Below are 17,951 nucleotides of genomic sequence, written 5' to 3'. Positions count from 1 at the left end.
GTTTACATATTTATTAAAACAATCTAAGAACGTCAGGCTGGCACGCCATTAGGCAGTCAAAAATAATAAAAAATGATCATATCGTGACATAGGAAAAAAACATTTAAAACAGCATGACATTGGGTGTTCGAAATTGAAAAAGTGATTGGCATGACATTGGAAATTCGACATTAAAAAAGTAAAAATGTATGTCACAGTGAAAATTGTGGGAAACCGGTGGTAGGGATGTTCTTGCATTAAATCGTTTGCAAACAAGTTGTTTTTCTAATAAAAAAATAATAATTTAATATTTTTCTTAAGCATTATCCTTGCATATTTGATACTAAAGTGTACAAGATAATAATACAATTTCGTATTCTATTATTTATTTTTTTTGAAAAAAAAACCAAGTCGTTCAAACTTTTTTCGTTGTTTATAACCATCATCATTTTTCGCCAGTAGCTACAGTTATCTATCAAAAATTACATTAACACTGTTAAATCAAGCATTGTGCTATGGTTTCCTATTGTTTTTTTTTAGACTTTCTGCGCATGCGCGCGGTAGTCTTAAGACCGCAAACTCCAAAGAACTACTTCTATTCATGTCGTTTTAACCCATTTTTTGTCTCAATGCGCTCTATGTTTAGTAGCAGAATGACGTCGAAACCATAAAAATAGATTATCCGAGTATGAGTTCTTGCTTGTTCGGCTATTTCCGCGCTGTATTTCTGTATTCCGGCGTTTTATTTTTAGCAGAATATAACTATTTATAGATCGTTATATTAATCAGATTAGTGAGGGTCAAAATAATAGATGCTCTGGTAGGAAGGTAACATACTGATATTCACTCTGAGTTCAGACCAAGATGTTTTAGAAATTATTACCGACCGCAAGTGTACCATCGCCTGCAGGGTTTGTTATTATCATCTTGTGTGATCATGAAGCACGCTTATTTGTAAGGGTGTATTTCTAATATAACTTTTATGAGATAAGAAACAAAAATGATTGTCTGAAAGTCAAAATAGTTGTATCCCATGTTTCGCGTTGCTAATGCTTCAAATACTATGATTAGCCTGCTATACAAAAACAAAATATTATTCATTCTATGATTTTTAGGGGTTTACTTTTCTAAGATGTTCAAATTTTTTGCGTAAAAGCTTCGTTCCGGTGTATTTTTGGCATAGTTTTGGACATTAGCCTTTCAATTTATTCTAACATTCCCTGATACGACAGTGAGTTTATGCATACTTTTGATGAAGCAAAGTAGTTCGGATTTAACCTGTAAAATACCCAAAGAGTGCGAAGCATTCATAACAGCACTAGTATTATTTCTACACAGATACTTACATAAAACATAAATAACATTTATTTATCAATAATACTTGAAAAGACACAGTCATATTCCTATTCTTAGAACAGACAATTTCAAATAATCTAGAAATAGTTTTAACTACATTAACTGACTGATTTTCTAAAAATAGTTTCTACATACATTAACTGACCACATGTTTGCCCTCACCGCGGGAAAACGACCATCTGATAAGCTCTGCATTTTCAATCGGATAGGAATTATTGCTAAAGTTATTCGTAAAAATAAAATCATTTTCCTTAAACAGTTAAAACGTGTATGTTCATAAAACTTGCATAACGTATGATATATAATCAAAGCACTGAAAATCTTTAGAAGCGATTGAAAGGGGCATGCATTGTCAGGGGCGTAGCCAGCGTTACCCACTTACGCATGTGCGTAACATTAATTTGAAAAATGAAAAGTCGAGGGCTAAGCTAAAAATTGATATCAGAATAAAAGGAAGAGCAGCCAAAGAAAACGTTGCTTCCCTGTGATAGATCGCTTTCTGAGCCGAAATCAATCACTTGGTAACTACAAAGTCGGCGGCCTCGAACCTATTAATCCCTCAAAATACACCTCAGAGCTCAACATGTTCGTTCCATTTTCCATTGTTTTCCACTGGGTAGACCCCCCGCCGAACCCCCAACCGGCTACAGGGATATTCCCCATCCCACACCCTCCCCCTTTAGTGCGTAACATTCGGTAAAGTCTAGCTACGCCTCTGATTGTATCTTTAAATACATGGGGATACGTCGACTTAAGTGATAAGCTGTGCATCTTAAACGGAATTATTGCTGAAGTTGGTTGTAAAAAAATGATTTTCCTTAAACAAAACGTGTATGTTCATTAAAGGAAATGATATGTGATGTATTGTATTTTCCTATCGTATGATATCTAATAAAATCAACGAAACATCTTTAGCATGCATTGTCACATTAAATACATGGGGAGGGGGGTTTACGACGATTGAAGTGACATTTACATAAACAAAATGACACAAGACGCCATAAAATAGGTAATTATGTTGTTGTTTCCTAGCCCAGTGTGTGCAAAAGCGCTCTTGGCCCTCGGCACATTTTTCACTTTTATCAATGTGCCCTTCACCCATTCCCATATTTCAAATAAAATTTGCAGCTCTCACATATTTGCCCGCAGATAGTCTTTCAGCGCCTCGCGCTTTGATTAATTACGCAAACTACCCGTAGACCAATACCAATCGTGCCAAATTGTTCACAGGGGGGCGACAGTGGTCTAGTAGTCGCCGCTTCTCACCCAGAGAGTGTTGGTTATAGCACCACTAGGGGTACTTTCTCATGGCCGCTCGAAAAGGACACCAGTACTGGTCTAAACTTTCAGCTGTTTTCACAATCGAGGATTTAGTTTAAACGTTTATGGGCTTCATATGACTTTAAACTCCAAACAAATATCCGACCTCGAGCCTTCTGCGTTGAAAAAAAAGAGTTTTCCTTACGTTTTGGGTTTGGTTTAAACTTCACCTTTGATGCTAAATTATGACATATCGGGTTAGTAAGCGTGTGTGCGTGTGCGTGCGTTAATTGATCAATGCTGTGTTGTTGTTGTTTTTTTCAATTTTATTTTATGTCCAAAGCCATGCATTCATTTTTCATTTTTTGTATGTCCAATGTCAAATAACGTGCGAGCAAGACATTCATTTTTTTATTACTTAAATGACTAATGTCTGGCTTCATTTAATGTAAAATATGTACTGTTGTTTGTCTAACTAACTTATATAAGATATTATTGTCAAATGGTAGATAACTCACGTATTCTCTCACGAGTTGTCTCCCCAGCTTGTTGAGCGGGAGCTACAAATGCAAAACACTAAAATTATAACAATCTATTCCAGTCTGAAAATCTCTTTAGAATTAAAACAACCGTTTTTAACCGTTCTTCAGCGGTTGGTGAAATAGCCGAAAAACGTTTTCAGGTTTAAGATTTTGGCACCTAACATAAATTTCATTATACGAAAAAAACCTCCAACCGCTACGGAAGTCACCTATATGTCGATCGCCAGTTTCGTCCGCCCACTGGTTGAGAGCGTCGAGGTACTGGTCGCGCTCCGGAAATCGGACCGCTTCCGTCCGCATCTCATCCAGCACGCGCAAAAGTTCGTCCGCCCGCCTTTCCCCGCATACACGCAACGTTACCTGGTCCCAAAACAAAATGCTCAAGTTTATGAAATTCCGCAAATTTTAAAATTTCATATTTTTTTATTTTATTCTTTACGAAATAATTGTCGGATACCGCAGACACTATGATTTACATTTACGTTTTGTTTCTTCAACAAAAATATGGAAACGATTTTTTTTAGTTTGTTTTTAATGTTTTGAAGTTCCATATTAAGTCGCAAATGTTTTGTTTCACTGTCTTTCAAAGGTTGTGCATGCATATCACCTGTTTGAGTTCGTGCACTTTCCGGTCAAACTCGTCCTCATACAGGGCAGGGCAGGAGAGGTTGACGAGGAAGTTCCGGATGTCTCGGAGACGCGCGATCTCCCCCGCCTCCGTTAAGTCGTCAGCAGCTGGCTTCCGCTTCCAGAGAAAGTCGTTATGACGCTGTAAGGTGTAACTTTCGAAGTTATATTAAATATTTGACCCAAGCAGTGTTAGTAAAGATACAATTATGTCATCGTCGTTTTTTATATTTATTACTATTGAAGCAACCACTCACATCCCTATTTTGCCTTATCTTGAGGTCACAACTCACATCCCTATTTTGCCTTATCTTGAGGTCACAACTCACATCCCTATTTTGCCTTATCTTGAGGTCACAACTCACATCCCTTATTTGACTTATCTTGAGGTAACAACTCACATCCCTACTTTTGCCTTATCTTGGGGTCACAACTAACATCCCTACGTTTGCCTTATCTTGAGGTAACAACTCACATCCCTACTTTTGCCTTATCTTGGGGTCACAACTAGCATCCCTACTTTTGCCTTATCTTGAGGTAACAACTAACATCCCTACTTTTGCCTTATCTTGAGGTAACGACTCACATCCCTACTTTTGACTTATCTTGGGGTCACAACTAACATCCCTACTTTTGACTTATCTTGGGGTCACAACTAACATCCCTACTTTTGACTTATCTTGGGGTCACAACTAACATGCCTACTTTTGACTTATGTTGAGGTCACAACTAACATCCCTACTTTTGACTTATCTTGGGGTCACAACTCACATCCCTACTTTTGACTTATCTTGAGGTCACAACTAACATCCCTACTTTTGACTTATCTTGAGGTCACAACTAACATCCCTACTTTTGCCTTATCTTGAGGTCACAACTAACATCCCTACTTTTGACTTATCTTGGGGTCACAACTAACATCCCTACTTTTGACTTATCTTGAGGTTACCACTCACATCCCTATTCACGCCTTATCTTAAGGTTACAACTAACATCCCTACTTTTGCCTTATCTTGAGGTCACAACTAACATCCCTACTTTTGACTTATCTTGAGGTCACAACTCACATCCCTACTTTTGCCTTATCTTGAGGTTACCACTCACATCCCTATTCACGCCTTATCTTAAGGTAACAACTCACATCCCTACTTTTGTCTTATCTTGAGGTCACAACTAACATCCCTACTTTTGACTTATCTTGAGGTCACAACTAACATCCCTACTTTTGCCTTATCTTGAGGTCACAACTCACATCCCTACTTTTGACTTATCTTGAGGTCACAACTAACATCCCTACTTTTGCCTTATCTTGAGGTCACAACTAACATCCCTACTTTTGCCTTATCTTGAGGTTACCACTCACATCCCTATTCACGCCTTATCTTAAGGTAACAACTCACATCCCTATTCACGCCTTATCTTAATGTTACAACTCTCATCCCTATTCTCGCCTTTTCTTGATGTTACAACACACATCCCTATTCACGCCTTATCTTGATGTTACAACTCTCATCCCTATTTTCGCCTTTTCTTGATGTGACAACTCACATCCCTATTCACGCCTTATCTTGATGTAAAAAATTCTCATTCCTATTCACACCTTATCTTGATGTTACAACTCACATCCCTATTTACGCCTAATTATGATGCTAAAAATTCTCATTCCTATTCAAGTCTCATCTTGATGTTACAACTCACGTCCCTATTCACGCTTTATCTTGATGTTACATCTCACATTCCAATTCACGCCTTATCTTGATGTTACAACTCACATTCCAATTCACGCCTTATCTTGATGTTACAACTCACATTCCAATTCACGCTTTATCTTGATGTTACAACTCACATTCCAATTCACGCCTTATCCTGATGTTACAACTCACATTCCAATTCACGCCTTATCCTGATGTTACAACTCACATTCCAATTCACGCCTTATCCTGATGTTACAACTCACATTCCAATTCACGCCTTATCTTGATGTTACAACTCACATTCCAATTCACGCCTTATCTTGATGTTACAACTCACATTCCTATTCACGCCTTATCTTGATGTTACAACTCACATTCCAATTCACGCTTTATCTTGATGTTACAACTCACATTCCAATTCACGCCTTATCCTGATGTTACAACTCACATCCCTATTCACGCTTTATCTTGATGTTACAACTCGCATTCCAATTCACGCCTTTTCTTGATGTTACAACTCACATCCCTATTCACGCCTTATCTTGATGTTACAACTCACATTACAATTCACGCCTTTTCTTGATGTTACAACTCACATCCTTATTCAAGCCTTATCATGATGTTAAAAACTCTCATTCCAATTCACGCCTTATCATGATGATACAACTCACATCCCTATTCTCGCCTTATCTTGATGTTACAACTCCAATCCCTATTCACGCCTTTTCTTGATGTTACAACTCACATCCCTATTCACGCCTTATCTTGATGTTACAAGTCATATTCCTATTCACGCCTTATCTTGATGTTACAAGTCATATTCCTATTCACGCCTTATCTTGATGTTACAAGTCATATTCCTATTCACGCCTTATCTTGGTGTAACAACTCACATCCCTATTCACGCCTTTTCTTGATGTTACAACTCACATCCCTATTCACGCCTTATCTTGATGTTACAAGTCATATTCCTATTCACGCCTTATGTTGATGTTACAAGTCATATTCCTGTTCACGCCTTATCTTGATGTTACAAGTCATATTCCTATTCACGCCTTATCTTGATGTTACAACTCACATCCCTATTCACGCCTTATCTTGATGTTACAACTCACATCCCTATTCACGCCTTATCTTGATGTAACAACTCTCATCCCTATTCACGCCTTATCTTGATGTTACAACTCTCATCCCTATTCTCGCCTTACCTTGATGTAACAACTCGCATCCCTATTTACGCCTTACCTTGATGTTACAACTCGCATCCTTATTCACACCTTACCTTGATGTAACAACTCGCATCCTTATTCACGCCTTACCTTGATGTCACAACTTATATTCCTATTCTCGCCTTATATTGAGGTAACTACTCACATTCCTATTCACATTCCTAGTCTATTCTCGCATTTCCTTGATGTAGAACACACATTCGTATTTACGCCTTATCTTGAGGTAACAACTCACATCCCTATTCATGCCCCACCTTGAGGTAACAACTCACATCCCTACTCTTGCCCCACCTTGAGGTAACAACTCACATCCCTATTCACGCCTTATCTTGAGGTAACACCTCACATCCCTATTCACGCCTTATCTTGAGATTACAACTCATTCCCTATTTACGTCTTATCTTGAGGTAACAACTAACATCAATCCCTAATCTCGCCTTGTTTCAGGAACAACACCCATTCCTATTGTCGCCTTACCCTGAGGTTACAGATATATCTGAGGAGGAAGAAGAGAAGGGCGGAGTCGAATTGCTCAAGACTGGCTTTTGATTCGTCCTCCGGGAACAATACAGCCCACCTGTCAACCAATACAACTTTATTAACCATAGAATATGAGGTATTTAACATTCAGTCCATGTATCCGGTAATAAGTAGACCTTATATTCCCGTTGCAAGTCATTAAATTGCTCAATGCTAATGCACCAGTCTATTGTAACCAAGCCCCCCCCCCCCCACCCCCAGGTCCGGGTGTTTACCGGGGATAGCCGGGAAATGGGCCGTGTTTTTACCTTCCAGGGCGGGGATTTTACTCGGGCTGGGCTGGTCCGGAAGTCAAAGTCCCCGCTATGCCCCGGACCTGCGAGCCGTGGTTACAATTGACTGGTATAAACTAAGTCTGTACCTGCGAAAATGATATATAGCATGATTCAATTCTCATTGTTGAAAAAATGTATGTTTTTCCTTTTCTATTGATCGCTAAACAGGCAAAATATTGCCAGAAAACCCTTGCTCTCACCTTTTCTGTAAAAGGCTATTCGTTGGCTGGAGGCCAAGGAGGCGGCGGCGGTTAGTGGCGAGGAACTGCGGTAGGCGGCGGGATGGCTGCTGTGACTCCAGGTAACGGTACAGCACGAGGCGTAAAAGGTCCGACCCCACCCGTGAAACCATCTTACACAGGCGGACGTAGTGGCACTCGCTTTTCGACAACTGAAACAACCACACCACGCGGTTAGAAGACATTAAAAGTTTCCATTGTTTAGATAAATAATGGTACAGTTGCACAAGCACGACTTGGAACTGGCAGATCAAGAATGTTTTTATACCGCTACCAGTGCGTGTATATATACCACGTTATGAATTACGTCATATATGCTACGTCAGAAGGCAACATTTTGCTTAAATGAAGACTAAAAACAAATATAGCTTTTCTTTGACTACACCATGAAACAAAGGACAGTCTACAATGTATGCCGCTTAAAGAGCCCTGCCTTCGTGTCATTGCCGGAGGTTAACAAGGTAATTAGTTTCTTCTAGGGATGCAAACGAATGGCGAAATTGATATTCGAATATTCGATAATTATTTCGATCGAATATTAGAATATTCGATTACCAAAATGAATGTTTCAGAAGTTGTAGTAAACTATAAACATTCGCTACACTTATAGCCGGCACAAGCGACGGACGCTGATTTTTCCAAAAAATATCGTCTGAAATCCCCCCTTTACAGAAAAAAATCCAACAAAATATTCTGAGCAAACAAAATCCCTAATTTATTTAAATTCAAAACCATTCATATCATTAAACAATGCCATAATCGTAAATTCCCGGTTGAATGTCGCGATGCACCAACGGATGGTCGTTCTGTAGGACGCGAAGCCTCGTTTAGGGATTAATCTCTACTAAATATAACTATGGAAAATCCAAACCTACTCGGGAATTAGTTCCACAATAAAACTAAAATAACACTGAATTTTGACTCATAAAGAACGTGGACGAGAATCCATTGTATAACAATGTCATATAACGCTATTCTATACAGTAACATTTCAAAGCACGAAAGTTATATTGAAATATGGAAAACAGTTTAGAGCACATAACTAGCACATGTCATTTATATCATTATAGCGATTTGAGCTTAATTGGCAGCCATGACACCACTTTGGTAGCTGATTATATATATCCTTTATTTGTATGGTCATTAAAATTTTGCCGAAAATAACTGAAACTCGTTTGATGTTACCTGTCTAATAGCCAGTTTTCGTAAAATTACGGGTACTGCTTATAGTCCCTGACGATGTGTCCCTTATATGACGCGTGTATGGTGTCATCACGTTCACACCTCTGGCATTAGGGATCAATCGTTGTAAAAACAAGACAAGCGATTAAATGCAACAACACAGGTGAAGGCAAAAACGGTTTAATTTTTTTATCAAACAAAAACCATCGAATATTCGAATACCGATTTTGACATTCGAATATCAAAGGTTCGATCGAATATTCGTTTGCATCCCTATTTTCTTCAAACACTTTGACAAACCTGTTTCAAAAATAATGATTTGACAGTGCTCCATCAGGCAGTGGTTTTGCGAAAAGGTTTGTCGAAGAGTTTTAAGAAACTAAACTCTAAATCAAACTCTGGTAAAAGACCAAAGGCCGGGCTCTGTAAGCGGCGTACACTGCGTTATTTTTCATTAAAAATGGTGAAAAGATAGTCAAGATATCTTTGTTGAAATTATTCATTTAAAGCAAAAAATTGCCATCCGACATAGCATTTTTGACGTTATTTATCACGTGGTATACACACACTGGCTATGACATCGCACACCTTTGGTTTCTGTGTCTTGCCCTTTTCTTTCCGGGTTCTAGGTGCATCACCGCGTAGTGTTGTCTGTAAAACCGATCGATAAGGCTTGGTTCCCTTGTTCGGGAGCGGTGACTCACGCTCGCCCCGACCAGTCTTCCCCTTATTCTGGGCGTCTGACAATAGATTGAAACAGACAAAGTCTTCATACTTTAATTACGGAAAATTGCCGAATACTTGCATTCTACACCAGAATGTTTAAAACATCTTAAATATGAACGTTTGATTTAAAGCTGCACTCTCACAGTCAGATTGTACATTTTGACAACTTTTTTATTTTTTGTCTTGGAACGAGCCAATTTTTGCGAAAATCCATGGAACTGGTCAGTTATATAAAACTGCTGACAAAAAAATTAGATCGCAGATTTTTATATTTAAGTTTAAAAAACTGATGTTTTAGGCATTTTTCTTAAACCGTTAGTAACGTTAGTAACATTAATATTCGAGCATAAATATGATAGTCTACGCAAAAAAATGCGCTTTCCAAAACAAAAATAAAAAAGTTGTGAAAATGGTAAATCTGTGAGAGTGCAGCTTAATTAAGAAGTATACTTTCAGATAGTTTGCTGTTTATTGAACATCGTGACAGAAGTACTGTGCTTTATCATAATCAAGGTCATCAGTTTTAAAGAATTTTCAATTTTTACGTCATTAATCAAATGAAAAAGTTTTTAAAAATTCAAGTCTGCATCTTTTCAAAAGTAAGCAGTTCATTTAACTGTTTAATCGATTAGGTAAATTTCGATGTGTGATAAATTAATCTTACAATTTACGATGCATTACAGTTATGATTAAACATATATTATCAACCGCTCTTAAACAATCCAAATGTTAATGAGGCGTGTTACGGTTACGAACCACCATTGTCCTTTCATCTATAATTCAATGTAAAATAATCATTTTAGACAACATTTAAAGGCATTTCCGGCGAATGCAGACTGCAGCTTTAAAGTGACACTCTTATTCAAAATCAATACATACACATGTATAACAAAAATCAATTTTGAACGATATACCTTTAACTACTTACTAAATAATGCATTTATAGAAAACATATATTACTGATAACAAGAATGACAGCGTGTATTTAATAGATGAGAGCGCAAAAATCTTAAATGATTGGTAAGTGCTAAAGGATTTACTGTGATCTACAAAAGTCTCATAAGGTAGAAATAAGGTATTTTTCTTCTGCACCTTTCTTTCAAATAAAACTCGGTAAGAACCTCAACATTTATCCATCCTTTTCAGTATATTAAAACAATACTATTAATTGCGGTAAATGTTAAATGGAAGTAAGAGTGCATCTTTAAGTAACCCTTTCAGTCACAAATACGGTTATTAGTACTGCGTTTTGATCCGGGAGGTTGTATTCGACTCGAGTGGATTTTTGCAGATTCGGATTGCAAGCCGAGTGAAATCAAAATCTGCAAAAATCCACGAGAGTCGAATACAACATTCCGGTTCAAAATGCAGTACTAATAACCCTTTTATTATATACATTACTGGTTCGATCCCTTAAAAGCCACATGTTTTCATAATAAATGACATTGTAACGACGCACTATTTTGTTTCATGACGTCATTTCAACATCGCGCAACTATACTTGTTATAACGTGACGTCATAAGAGTGGAATACGGCCGTATTGCACTCGAGTTGAATACGGACTACCGTATTTTGCGATAAGTTTTGCGTGTGGATTTATGATGGGTATATAATAAAAAGGGGGAATCAAGTTATTCGTAAAAAAATATCTCTACTTGAGAAGCAAACTCTACCAATCGGGCAATCCGCCATGACAGTTCTTCCAAAACGGCCTTTCAACTTCAGGGCAGCTGTAAATGCTTTAAACTCTACTCTAAATGATGTTTCTTAGATAATGACAATTTTTATTTAAAGTGAATTGGGCATGTGAAATCATGTCTATCTCTCATAACAACATTTTTTATTGAGATTTTTCCACACAACGGAAATATATATGAAGTAATGGTGTCTGTGACGTCATACCGTAAGTGCCTTGTAATTTTGATGTCTCTTTAATGGCATACCCCCGATACACAATACGCTATGTATGAATTGTAACGGAAGTTGCCGACGATGCTTTAATGGAAATTTAACATAATGTTAAAAAAAATGTTCATCATGGACGTAAGAAATAAAGCTTTTACGAGCGCCTACCAAAACACACAGTGGTAGTATGACTACTTAAAAAACAAAAAGCATCGTTAGAATGGCATTCAATGTCTGTACTTGCAACTTGAACCAACCAAACATACCTAATCCTCATTAATAGGTTAATATAAACCAACACCAACATAATCGCATGTCTTTTAATTTTAACAAATGTATATTTTCTTTTATCCCCAAAAAGTGTTTTGTACCTTATGGTAGTCGCAACGGTTACATGACATCTTATAGGTAGTCGTTAGATAGAAGTTGGCACTCGCAACGATAACGTGAGTCGTTAAAGCTAAGTAAGCACTTGAAACGATAAAATGAGTCGTAAGAGCAAAGATAGCACTCGCAACAATAACATGACTCGTAAGAGGAAAGATAGCACTCGAAACAATAACATGACTCGTAAGAGGTAAGATAGCACTCGCAACAATAACATGACTCGTAAGAGGTAAGATAGCACTCGCAACAATAACATGACTAGTAAGAGGTAAGATAGCACTCGCGACAATCACATGACTCGCAAGAGGTAAGTAAGCACTCGCAACAATAACATGACTCGTAAGAGATAAGATAGCACTCGCAACAATAACATGACTCGTAAGAGGTAAGATAGCACTCGCAACAATAACATGACTCGTAAGAGGTAAGATAGCACTCGCAACAATAACATGACTCGTTAGAGGTTAGATAGCAATCGCAACAATTACATGACTCGTAAGAGGTAAGATAGCACTCGGGACAATCACATGACTCGTAAGAGGTAAGAAAGCACTCGCAATTATATGACTCGTAAGAGGTAAGATAGCACTCGCAACGATAGCATGACTCGTAAGAGGTAAGTAAGCATTCGCAACAATCACATGACTCGCAAGAGGTAAGTAAGCACTCGCAACAATAACATGACTCGTAAGAGGTAAGATAGCACTCGCAACAATAACATGACTCGTAAGAGGTAAGATAGCACTCGCAACAATAGCATGACTCGTAAGAGGTAAGATAGCAATCGCAACAATAACATGACTCGTTAGAGGTAAGATAGCAATCGCAACAATTACATGACTCGTAAGAGGTAAGATAGCACTCGCGACAATCACATGACGCGTAGGAGGTAAGAAAGCACTCGCAATTATATGACTCGTAAGAGGTAAGATAGCACTCGCAACGATAACATGACTCGTAAGAGGTAAGTAAGCATTCGCAACAATTACATGACACGTTAGAGGTAAGATAGCACTCGGAACAAGAACATGACTCGTTAGAGGTAAGATAGAACTTACAACATAACATGACGCGTTAGAGGTAAGATAGCACTCGCAACAATTACATGACTCGTTAGAGGTTTGATAGCACTCGCGACAATTACATGACTCGTAAGAGGTAAGATAGCACTCGCAACGATAACATGACTCGTAAGAGGTAAGATAGCACTCGCAACGATAACATGACTCGTAAGAGATAAGATAACACTCGCAACAATAACATGACACGTTTGAGGTAAGATAGCACTCGCAACAATTACATGACTCGTTAGAAGTAAGATAGCACTCGCAACGATAACATGACTCGTTAGAGGCTAGATAGCACTCGCAACAATTACATGACTCGTAAGAGGTAAGATAGCACTCGCAACAATTACGTGAATCGTAAGAGAAAAGATAGCGCTCGCAACAAGTACATGACTCGTAAGAGGTAATATAGCACTCGCAACAATTACATGACACGTTAGAGGCTAGATAGCACTTGAAACGATAACATGAGTCGTTAGAGGTAAGTTAGCACTCGCAACGATAGCATGAGTAGTTAGAGGTAAGTAAGCACTTGAAACGATAAAATGAGTCGTAAGAGCAAAGAATGCACTCACAACGATAACATGAGTCGTAAGAGCAAAGAATGCACTCGCAACGATAACATGAGTCGTAAGAGCAAAGAATGCACTCGCAACGATAACATGAGTCGTAAGAGCAAAGATAGCACTCGCAACGATAACATGAGTCTTAAGAGCAAAGATAGCACTCGCAATGATAGCATCAGTCGTACGCGCAAAGATAGCACTCGCAACGATAACATCAGTCGTAAAAGGTAAGTAAGCACTCGCAACAATTACATGACACGTTAGAGGTAAGATAGCACTCGCAACGATAACATGAGTCGTAAGAGGTAAGATAGCACTCGCAACAATTACATTACACGTTAGAGGTAAGATAGCACTCGCAACGATAACATGAGTCTTAAGAGCAAAGATAGCACTCGCAATGATAGCATCAGTCGTACGCGCAAAGATAGCACTCGCAACGATAACATCAGTAGTAAAAGGTAAGTAAGCACTCGCAACAATTACATGACATGTTAGAGGTAAGATAGCACTCGCAATAATAACATGACGCGTTAGAGGTAAGATAGCACTCGCAGCAATAATATGACACGTTAGAAGTAAGATAGCACTCGCAACAATAAAATGACTCGTTAGAGGCTAGAGAGCACTCGCAACAATTAAATGACTCGTTAGAGGTTAGATAGCACTCGCAACAATTACATGACTCGTAAGAGGTAAGATAGCACTCGCAACAATTACATGACTCGTTTGAGGTAAGATAAGACTCGCAACAAGTACATGACTCGCTAGAGGTAAGATAGCACTCGCAACAATTACATGACTCTTTAGAGGTAAGATAGCACTCGCAACAATAACATGACTTGTTATTGGTTAGATAGCATTCGCAACGATGTTACATGAGACGTAAAAGGTAGGTAAGCACTCTCAGCAAAAACATGATTCGTAAAAGGTAAGTTTAAACTCGCAATGATAACATGATTTTTGATCGCCGGACCTGCTAGGATATTCCGACAGTAAATATGAGAATAAGGATGTGATATAACCTCACCCTGGACTCGTGGGGAGGCCTTCGGTTGCTTGTTGTCCCGGAAGAGCGTGGACTGCTGCTTGGCGGCCGGTATCCGCCCGTTCTGTAACACTGGAACATGAAGTTGAGATATGTGCATGTGCTATGCAGCAGATCTACTTAACATGTCCATATTTCTTTCAATTGGTAACGTCCATTTCAAGGTGAGGAAACAGTGCCCTCAATCATGTTCTGACTTGATTCTGTATATTTTCAGTTTGGATTATACAAAGTTTATATCATTTCATGTATAACAATTACAATTTCCTGGTATCCTAACAGGCGTAAAAGCCGGGAACTATTCCACTGCGCTTACCGGACAGCCAATTGCGCTTACATGACAGCAAACTGCGCTTACCGGACAACCAACTGCGCTTACCGGACAGCCAACTGCGCTTACCGGACAGCCAACTGCCCTTACCGGACAGCCGACTGCGCTTACAGGATAGCCAACTGCGATTATGAACAACCAACTGCGCTTACCGGACAACCAACTGTCCTTACCGGACAACCAACTGCGCTTACCGGACAGCCAACTGCGCTTACCGGAAAACTATCATACTATTTGTACTTGCGGACGATGGGGTTACCTAGACTGATGGAGAGTGGGTCTGGCACAACACGTGGCGTCGTGTTTCGACTCTCTTTGGGTTTTTGCAAGATCGCTCTCGGCACCCGGCCGCCCTGTTACAGACGAACATATAAGCTGTCTGCACATATTCTTTGTTCAGATAAAAAAGAGATAACTTCTTTTATGTATTTTAGTTCTGTCAAAGAAATTAGATTCATTACAACAAACGCACTAAATCATGGAGTTAAAACAAACATACTTTCTCACTCTGTTTCTGTTTCTCATTGCTTCCTCGTGTCCGGTGTGTCAGCCAGCCGCCGTCATCCGCGTTATGCGGGCTACCAGCACGTCCAGATCCCTGGTTGGAAAAAAATGACGAGAGAAAAAGAAAACTTCAGTTGCTCAGCTGTTAGTTAGAGCGTAGTCAGTTCAATCTGAATTGTCTTGTTTTACGATTGTTTGGCCACCAGTAATCACATAACGCATTAATATTTTAATTAAGGCAACTTAGCAATACAGTCGAACCGCGTTGGCTCGAACTCCTAGGGAACGGCGAAAGTACCTCGAGCCTCGAAAATTCTTACCTTTAGTATAAAAAATGGGTCCCTAACATTTATTTCGAGCGAACGAGAAAATCGAGTCAAACGAGCTCGAGCCAACGGGGGTTCGACTGTACCTTATAAACCATAAACCTATCACTCGCGGCACACCATAGACAGGAACACAATGATCTTCTTTTCTAACAACAAACTATTAATACCACATTAATTTTTTTTAAACTATTATAAGATATTTAATGAAAGGAACGTCTCATGTGTCGCCATTATCGAAAGAAACGGCTAACATTCATGAAGTTGAGAAAAGGGTCAATAGATTATCTATAAAAGGGGGGGGGTCGAAAAAAAGCCTGTAGATTAGACATTTTTTGCAGTTATTGTTGTCATGCTATTTTAAGCGACGCGAAAGTAGTTCCTATATTACACACAGTTCTATCAAAATACTGGATCAGAAAACGACAGTATGGTGATACGCATTTTTCAATACGGATAGCTGTATTTTTGCTATTGAACATTGAAAAGGAAATTAATTGGTACATAATAAAAGTCCGTACGCGTTTGGGTGTATCATTCCCTCGTATTTCGGACCGGACCGTTGTTTCCAGTTCGGCAGACTCTCCCCGATCAATGAGTTGCGCCACTGCGCTTTGGTTCGTCCCTCCTTGTCTCTCCTCTCCCTGGCCATCAATTGCCGGAGGCATCACATCCTCCTCTGACTTCCGGTCGCCTGTATCTATCGGTGACGTCATCCCCGGTGGTTCCCGGTCCATGTCAATCGGTGACTCGGGGCTTTCGTTCACGGAGTTCTGGTCGTTGGCTGTCAGTGGAGTTTCTTTAGCTAATACTGTGTACAACGACGAAATAATTAACTACAGCTTTTAATATCTACATTGACGTGATACATGACGAGTGTCAGCTTGTTTTGTTTGCCTTTTAAAAATAACAATACACCTGCCTGTTTCTAATGCGCTGATGATGAGCCGAATATCACAAACTAACAAAGTAATGTTATTTCGCGAACAACATGCATCGCAAAAATGTAGTATCCGAAATTTAAAACAAAATATGTATATCCGGTCATTTTAATTCCGTTTTTAAGTAAAAACAAATATGTGATGATTTCCAGAAAGACTCGCAACATAAAAACATACTTTTGAAGGTGATCGTCATTTAGCTTAAACGCTAAAATATGGCCATTCAGCCCTTTGATATTGTTTAAAAAAGTATTAATATGACATTTTAATACACAAGGGCAGTAATGTCAGGCGCGACCAGGTTTCCTGGTTCATTGTTTGGGGTATAAAACATCCTCGATTCGATGAATATAAACAATGTTTTCAATATGGTGATGCGATTTAAAACGTTCCTGTGAATCTAATGATGAGCAATTGCTAGTTTACGACGACGCGTGTTTTAGATGATATAAAATGTTTTTACTATATACTATTGAATCTATATGATTATAGATAAATTGTAATATATATTTATAGAGGGAAAAGGAATAAGAAGAAGGGGTTGGGAGAGAGAGGTGAGAAAGAACAGGGAGAGAAAGGAAAGAATATAGGGGGAAGAGGGGAGATAGACAGGAGAGGGAAAGAAGAAAGGGGGAAAGAGGAGGGGAGATAGAGAGGAGAGGGAAAGAAGTAAGGGGGAAATAGGTGAGGGAAGAAGATAGGGGAAAAGAGGAGGGAAAGAAGTTAGGGGGAAAGAAGGGAGAAAGGAGAAAGAGAGGAGAGTAAGTGGAGGGCATAAGAACGTTTTGTGGTTTAAGAGGGCGTGAAAGAGAGAGTGTTGGTAAGGAAAAGAAAATATTCGAAAGAAATCAAGATTTGATAGATCTCGAAACATGTGCGACCACATACACATGTATAACAGTACCTCAAAGAGCCAGAAGGAAAGACAGAAGAGAGGAGACAGATCTCGTACCATGCACGACCACACGTACGAGTGGTGGCTCTGAGAGCCAGGTTCGAGAAGCAGCACCGCTAGTTCCCGTACAAATTCAGCCAAAATTTGAAACCCTGGGATTTTGTAATAATACAAAACTTGAAGGTTTAAATGGCAGATTTATTTTACATTTCCGTGGAAATGCTATTTGTATAAATTCATGGAGTGGTACGAAAGAAAACTACATGATATAACATTATATTTTAAGAGCTCTATTCATGAATGACAATTTTTCAAAAATGAGTTAATTGCC

At 38.9% G+C, this 17,951-nt stretch overlaps 1 protein-coding gene across 2 annotated transcripts in view; it reads right to left on the bottom strand.

Annotated features, from left to right (window-relative positions):
• The window catches only part of LOC128241405 (uncharacterized), a 43,111-nt gene that overhangs the window by 21,887 nt on the left and 3,273 nt on the right, over positions 1-17,951 (bottom strand). The window contains exons 2-11 of one of the 2 annotated variants that reach the window (XM_052958319.1): positions 16,306-16,595; positions 15,454-15,552; positions 15,214-15,307; positions 14,606-14,695; positions 9,512-9,663; positions 7,703-7,893; positions 7,165-7,264; positions 3,745-3,906; positions 3,347-3,497; positions 3,114-3,155 (exon numbers count right to left, since the gene is read on the bottom strand). In XM_052958319.1, the coding sequence (XP_052814279.1) occupies positions 3,114-3,155; positions 3,347-3,497; positions 3,745-3,906; positions 7,165-7,264; positions 7,703-7,893; positions 9,512-9,663; positions 14,606-14,695; positions 15,214-15,307; positions 15,454-15,552; positions 16,306-16,595 (1,371 nt within the window). The remainder of the gene's footprint in view (positions 1-3,113; positions 3,156-3,346; positions 3,498-3,744; positions 3,907-7,164; positions 7,265-7,702; positions 7,894-9,511; positions 9,664-14,605; positions 14,696-15,213; positions 15,308-15,453; positions 15,553-16,305; positions 16,596-17,951) is intronic. The other variant, XM_052958321.1, reaches the window with a different exon arrangement.

Source organism: Mya arenaria, chromosome 7 (assembly GCF_026914265.1).
Source record: "Mya arenaria isolate MELC-2E11 chromosome 7, ASM2691426v1".
Classification (NCBI taxonomy): Eukaryota; Metazoa; Mollusca; class Bivalvia; order Myida; family Myidae; genus Mya; species Mya arenaria.
The sequence above is the reverse complement of the archived record's forward strand: the minus strand, read 5'-3'. Positions and strand labels throughout refer to the sequence as shown.